General features: G+C 44.2%; 1 protein-coding gene across 1 annotated transcript in view; it reads left to right on the top strand.

Annotated features, from left to right (window-relative positions):
- LOC143295980 (putative sodium-coupled neutral amino acid transporter 11) overlaps nucleotides 1-3952 on the top strand; it is a 28447-nt gene extending 24495 nt beyond the window's left edge. The window contains exons 12-14 of the mRNA XM_076607700.1: nucleotides 1-57; nucleotides 1672-1812; nucleotides 3416-3952. The exon at nucleotides 1-57 is cut by the window's left edge and continues 56 nt beyond it. Of these exons, the coding sequence (XP_076463815.1) occupies nucleotides 1-57; nucleotides 1672-1812; nucleotides 3416-3685 (468 nt within the window). The 3' untranslated portion in view covers nucleotides 3686-3952. The remainder of the gene's footprint in view (nucleotides 58-1671; nucleotides 1813-3415) is intronic.
- Nucleotides 3953-7500: the final 3548 nt, after the last annotated feature.

The following is a 7500-nucleotide window of genomic DNA, read 5'->3' as shown; positions in this document are numbered from 1 at the left end:
GCCTTCGCTCTGACAATCATGCTCACCTACCCCATCGAGTGTTTTGTTACCAGAGAGGTCAGTTCATCATCAGCATAGGCTCGCTTTTAACTCACTCAGTACGGCCAGTCCTCTCTTCTCCTCTACACAGACCCCTCGGATGTCCAGTGGGTGTCTGAATGACCCAACCTTTAGCTTCCGTCGTCGGAATTGTGGTATTCTTTGTCAACATTCACCTCTTCAGTATAAGAGCCTTCCGCTTGCAATATTTTGATGGTGGTAATTGGGGTGAAACGCTGTTAACGTCGTCTCTTTCGCCGTTCGTATGGAGAGAGTTAACATTCTTGGGGTTGTCTGTGTGGGTCAAACACTGACCCGTCTTTTCCTACCTTTGTTATGTTTGGTTGTTTTGGTCTTTTCTTTTACAGGCATGAATCTTGTGTCCGAGTGCTGAATGCCTGTGTCATGACTTGTTTTCCCTTTTCTGTTTGTTATTATTGTCTGCTACCGTTATTTGATACTAAAAAGAATTTTTATTTTTCAATTCAGCTCATAATTAGTATGTGTAGTATAAAGCCTGTATAATTTTGTCCATATCGTATATGATTATCACCAAAGGAGTAAGTTAGAATTTTTTTTAAGTATAGCTTCGGTAACCTGTATGTTTGGGGCATATTTTGTCAACAAGGAAGCAAGCTAATAGTAAGCGTGGTACTGCGTATGTGTCATAGACATGTCGCCAGAAAGGTATGCCAGAATTTGTTAAGCAAAGCATAGAACCAATATGTTTCAGACAGCATAAAGCCTATTAAAACTACCCGACGTACTAACCGACCTTCCCCTCGTACTGTGGAGAATCATCAACGATGATGATGACGAAGACGATACTTCTGCTGATTATGACGACAGCGATAATGATGATGATGACGACAACGAAGATGATACATCTGCTGATGATGACGACAACGATGATGATGATGATGACGAAGATGATGTTGCTGCTGCAGTCGATGCAAATTACGATGATATAGTTGACACTGGAGGATGCTGTCTTTTCCTCCGAACAGCAAACGTCCCCACTGTCGCGACCACTATAGTCATCGTCGTAACTGTGCTTTCATATCTGTGAAACTGCATGTTTGGTGCGTATCTGTTATGCATGTGTGGGTGTGTATGTGAATGTGTGTCTTCATATTTTACATCTATTTGCTTATTTATCATCATTGTTACCTTATTTATTTATTTATTTATTATTGTTATTTTTTTATATTATTATTATTATTACTACTACTACTACCTTTAAAAAATATATATATATTATTTATTTATTTATTCATTTATTTGTGTAAGCTTATCTATTATTTATTCACTTTTTCTTTTCTTTTTTTACATTATAATTATTTATTTAATTATTTGTGTAAGCTTATCTATTATTTATTCACCTTTTTTTTTTTTCCTCAAGGCCTGACTAAGCGCGTTGGGTTACGCTGCTGGTCAGGCATCTGCTTGGCAGATGTGGTGTAGCGTATATGGATTTGTCCGAACGCAGTGATGCCTCCTTGAGCTACTGAAACTGAAACTGAAACTGCTTACCCCCAACCGCACATGACGACGACGAAGACGATGACGATGATGATGACGACGATGACGGTGATGATGATGGTCATGATGATGATGATGATGATGCTACAGGTGATGGAGAACGTGGTGTTTCCCTCCAACCGGCAGCCGGCCCCACTGTGGCGGCACATCACCACCACCGTCATCATCGTCTGTTTAACTGCCGGCGTGTCCCTGTCCACTGACTGCCTGGGCATCGTCATCGTCTTTAACGTACGTCGTGTTATTACTGTTATTGGTATTGTTGTCATTAGCATCGTTCTCACTACACACATACACTCGTATGTGCACACACACACACACGCACACGCACGCACCAAAGGCCTGACGAGGCGCGTTGGGTTATGCTGCTGGTCAGGTATCTGCCTAGCAAATGTGGTCTGGCGTTGTGGCGTGCACAGATATATGTCCGAACGCAGTGACGCCTCCTTAATCTAGAAGCTGAAACTGGAACCAGCCGCCGTGGCGAAGTGGTTAGCATCGCCTGACTGACGGCTGGGAGGACGCGGGTTCGAATCCCAGCGAAGGTGGGTTTTTCGGCCCGTGGCCTGCTCCTATCCAGAGTTGAGTATGCTGTGGGCTTAAATGGGGAGACTGGGACCACACAGTCGAGTGTCATCCACTTCAAGGATGAGTCTTTTGGGTGTGTTGCTCTGCAACACTGCAAGTGTCTGTATCTCTCGGGCCTGGTTAACGCCGGGATATCATTATGACAGGGAGCGTAGAGTACAGCCTTGTCATGCAGTCCCAAACCAAAATGGACTTCCATAGCAACATCGTCATCGTCATCTTCATCTTCCTCCTCCATCATCATCAATATAAACAAAACAGTCTCAGAGTCTGTGGCCTTTCATGCCGTGCTCTCATGGTGACCTCAGTTTCGATACCCCTCCACTTCTGTGCTTGGGGTGAGTTCTGTCAATGTCTTCAGTGTCGGCAGATTCATGGGGGGGGGGGGGGGGGGGGGGGCCGGGGCCGTGGGGGGGGGCTGTTGTTTGAGGGACGTGGTGGCGGTCTCCACACTGGGAGGGTCGCTCACTCAGTCTGGCTCCGCGACTAAGCCATCATTGTCGTTAGTAGCGGGCATAGTAGGTGGTGTCCTAAGTACGTTAAATGAGAACAGGCACCACTGAACATCACCGAAGTGACTCAGCAGCAGTGCAGGGTCTCCTCTGGTGTTTGGCCTCCTGGCGACCTAACGTCGATAGGTCCCTGCGGACTGCCGACGCTTGAACTGCGACGGACGAACCCGGGTGTGGCCGTGTATGGGGGAATCTAAATGAGCGGCGTGTGAGTTATTCCACTGAAACGGTGCAGATGATGGGGCAGCAAAAAAAAAATAATAATGATTTTTTATTTTTTTTTTTTTTTTTTTTATGAAACTGAAACCTAACCTCATTATTCTTTATCAGGGGGTCCTGTTCGCGTGTATTGATTTGCCTCCTTAATAAACAAACAAACTGAAACTGAAATCTCCTAGCCTCATTATTCTTTATCAGGGGGTCCTGTTCGCGTGTATGGATTTGCCTCCTTAACTCACTCACTACAGCCAGTCCTCTCTTCTCCTCTACACAGACCCCTCGGATGTCCAGTGGGTGTCTGAATGACCCAACCTTTAGCTTCCGTCGTCAGAACTGTGGTATTCTTTGTCAACATTCACCTCTTCAGTATAAGAGCGTTCCGCTTGCAATATTTTGATGATGGTAATTGGGGGTGAAACGCTGTTAACGTCGTCTCTTTCGCCGTTCGTATGGAAAGAGTTAATAAACCAAGTGAAACTGAAATCTCCTGGCCTCATTATCATTTCTTTCAACAGGGGGTCCTGTTCGCCGCCCCGCTGGCCTTCATCTTCCCGCCCTGCAGCGTGATCCGCCTGAGGCCGGACCCCCTGCTGTCCAGATGCAACGTGGGCCCCGCCCTGCTCGCGCTGTTTGGGCTGCTGGTCATGGTCATGGGCACCATCGTCACCGTCCTGGACACCGTTCACGGCGTCAGCACCTGCTCCCACGGCGCCGAGCCCGCCTACTGCCTGTCCCAGTCCGCCACAACTCCCAGCGTTCTCTTCAACGTTAGCGCTTCTGTTTGACCAGGGCTGGTCCGGCACGGGCTTGGTTTGAACTGTTTTCTTTTCTTTTTTTTTTTTTATATCAAGAAACAAGGTGCAATACAGCGTTCAATTAAGAAGACTTGAGCAACAACAAGCATGAGCTTATATCGTGCTCGTTCATATGTAGCAAGCAATGTACAAACGCAATAGCGAAAATACACACATTATTTGACAATGAAAAGAAGGTTGAAGTGCAAGACAAAACTAAACTGAACAAGAAAAACAACAACAACAAAAACACACACAAAAAACCCCTACTATTACCGCAACTACCACTGACAACAACAACAATGATAATATTAATGATAATACTAATACTGACATAGTAGCAACAATAATAACACACTGGAAAGTGAACATCACCTAAGGAGTAATGTAATGGGGATGGGGGGGCCGGGGAGGGTGAAACCGGGGCCATTCGTCAGTGACGTCAGTTAGCAGCTTCACGGGGGAGGGAGGGAGGGAGGGAGGGAGGGCTGATGCTGCTGCCTCGGCGGCCGTTTCGAACGCCATTTTTCAAGCCTGTGTAGCTATTTACAGCTTAGTCTTTTGTGAAGGACTATGACTCTCAAACTAGGAGGCAAAATTGCACTGGCTCTTAGTGCTGCAGCCTTGTGGGCTAGTTGGCCTTTGGGAACCATCCCAACGCCGACTGTCCTAAAACCCTCTTGGCCGAGAGAGTGGGGATGTAACTTGGGCAAGACACTCTCCACTATAATCAAATTCTAGCCCAAATAGTCGGAACAGCAGTTGCCTCCTCTGCTGTTCTGATGGTCATAGTCGGACACGACTGACTATCCTACATACAGCTAGCAAAGACACGACTATCAACTGTACATTGAGTTATGTCACTCAGTTCGGCTCGTCATCACTACAGCTTTCCTCACTTTTTTTTTTCAGCCTGTTATCATTTTTTTTACGTAACGCTGAAAGAAAGGGAAAAGCAGAGTAGAAAGAACGTTGAGAGACTGTCACTGTCACTATATTTATTTCACCAGTATAGATACAGCTGATGTGTTTTGAAATATCCAAAGCCACAAGTAGATAGCTTGTATCGTAGAGTAATAATGAATACTGAAGCACTAGCTGTTTGGTGTGTGTGGGTTTTTGTTAGGGTTTTGTTGTTGTTGTTTTTTTTTAACGAAATGTTTCAAAAGAAACTGCTAAGGAGTGGTGAAGGGAAACAATTACAGCCATCGGGTACTGGCTTGAACAGAATAAACTACCTTAATCTCCTGCTGTGCAAACGTGACATGAAGGCGCTTGAAATCAACACCGAGTCCTGGGAGGACCTTGCAGATGACCGCAACAGATGGAGAAGCACTCTCAAGAATCGGCTACGGATTGGTGAGGACAAACTGTCAGCTGCTGCAGCAGAATAGCGAGCTCGCAGAAAAGGAACGGCAGCCAACAGATCAGCATCAGCTCACACATGTTTTCGCTGCGACAGAGACTGTCTCTCTCGCATCGGTCTCTACAGTCACAGGCGACGCTGCTTGGTCCAAGCAGACAGCCCAATTAGACATTAGGTCGGATATACTCTATCCATGGTCAGCCATGACCGAAGGAGGCCTACTACTAATTACCTGCGCACAGTCCGTAAAGTATAGATATTACCATATTCGTATATCATCTCAGTTGATTCGATTTTGCGTGGTGGGGTGTTATGTAGTATTGACTGACATAAGCTTACAGCTGGGCCAACAGCAAAGTGAGAGCTGTATGATCAATGGTTTCTCCATTGCAAACTAACATGACCATTGAAAAGTTTGTCACAATGAGATCACCGCTTATCCTCCTACCCTTTTAAGGGAACATAACTTTAAAGAAGTTAATTGATCACTTTACGTTATGTGCCAATATTCGTGTACAAACTTTGTGGTTCTTCTCTGTGCCCTATCAATTGCAGCAGATTGTCGCTTCCGATAAGGACACTCACCTGATGAACTTTTATGAAATGGTCCTCAACGCTATACTAAGTCTGGAAATAGTTTAACATCGTGTGGTGTAGAGTGGGGCATAGAAGTGCAGTGTAAGGTGGAGAGAAAGATCATGTTTGGGTAGGGTACAGATAAAGAAGAAGAAGAAACAGTGGTAATAAATGTGGAGTGATGGCCTAGAGGTAACGCGTCCGCCTAGGAAGCGAGAGAATCTGAGCGCGCTGGTTCGAATCACGGCTCAGCCGCCGATATTTTCTCCCCCTCCACTAGACCTCGAGTGGTGGTCTGGACGCTAGTCATTCGGATGAGACGATCAACCGAGGTCCCGTGTGCAGCATGCACTTAGCGCACGTAAAAGAACCCACGGCAACAAAAGGGTTGCTCCTCGCAAAATTCTGTAGAAAAATCCACATCGATAGGAAAAACAAATAAAACTGCATGCAGGAAAAAATACACACACACAAAAAAAAAAGGGGTGGCGCTGTAGTGTAGCGACGCGCTCTCCCTGGGGAGAGCAGCCCGAATTTCACACAGAGAAATCTGTTGTGATAAAAACAAATACAAATGTTCAAGAATCGGTTAGTTTATGATTATCGTTCACTGTGTACGAATTCAGTTCCAGAAGCGTGCAGACTGATCCATTATACGTGCAGCGTTCACCGAGCATACCATACAAACATTTGACAAGCAAGGTTGGTTTCAAACGTAGAAGTTAATTGTTTGGTTGATGTGCGTGCTTTAATTGTTTGGTTGATGTACGTGCTTTGTTTGGTTGATGTGCGTGCTTTCATCGTCCATGCCCGTGGGAAGGAGTTGCTGTCCTTGACCTTCCATTTATTTTTGACTCACTTGTGTAAACAAAGTGAGTCTATGTTTTAACCCGGTGTTCGGGTGTGTGTGTGTGTGTGTCCGTGGTAAACTTTAACATTGACATTTTCTCTGCAAATACTTTGTCAGTTGACACCAAATTAGGCATAAAAATAGGAAAAATTCACTGCTTTCCAGTCATCTTGTTTAAAACAATATTGCACCTCTGGGATGGGCACAAAAAAATTTAAAAAAAAGCCTAATTATATGCAAACTGCATTTACTGTTATATTTATATTTTTTGTATTCTCTAAACTTGGCACTCTGACCTCCTTATTCTGATACAACAACAAGAGGAGTCATCATTTTTTGTTCAAACAGGAACTTCTTTTGCTAAGCATGGAATTTTTTTTTTGTTTTTTTTTTTGCTGCAAACGTTTTAGTGCAGATAGTAAAAAAGGGAAATTACTCTAATTAATGCTAGGGGACTTAATTTATCACAAGTGAGTCTTGAAGGCCTTGCCTCTCTTGTTGTATTTGTATCCCTCTTTTTGTCACAACAGAATTCTCTGTGTGTGTGAAATTCGGACTGCTGTCCCCGGGGAGAGCGCGTCGCTACACTGACAGCACCACCCTTTTTTGACTCACTTGTGTAAACAAAGTGAGTCTATGTTTTAACCCGGTGTTCGGTTGTGTCTGTGTGTCCGTGGTAAACTTTAACATTTTCTCTGCAAATACTTTGTCAGTTGACACCAAATTTGGCATAAAAATAGGAAAAATCCAGTTCTTTCCAGTCATCTTGTTTAAAACAATATTGCACTTCTGGGATTGGCACAAAAAAATAAAGAATGAAGCCTAATTATATGCAAACTGTATTCTCTAAACTTGGCACTTTGATCTGATATTCTGACCCAACAGCTAGAGCAGTCATTATTATCATTTTTTGTTCAAACAGGAACTTCTTTTGCTAAGCATGGAATTTTTATTTATTTTGCAAACGTTTTGGTGCAGATAGTAAAAAGGGGAAATTACTCTGTAATGCTAGTG

The sequence above is a fragment of the Babylonia areolata genome, chromosome 2 (assembly GCF_041734735.1).
Source record: "Babylonia areolata isolate BAREFJ2019XMU chromosome 2, ASM4173473v1, whole genome shotgun sequence".
NCBI lineage: Eukaryota > Metazoa > Mollusca > Gastropoda > Neogastropoda > Buccinidae > Babylonia > Babylonia areolata.
This window is presented reverse-complemented; position numbering and strand designations above follow the sequence as displayed.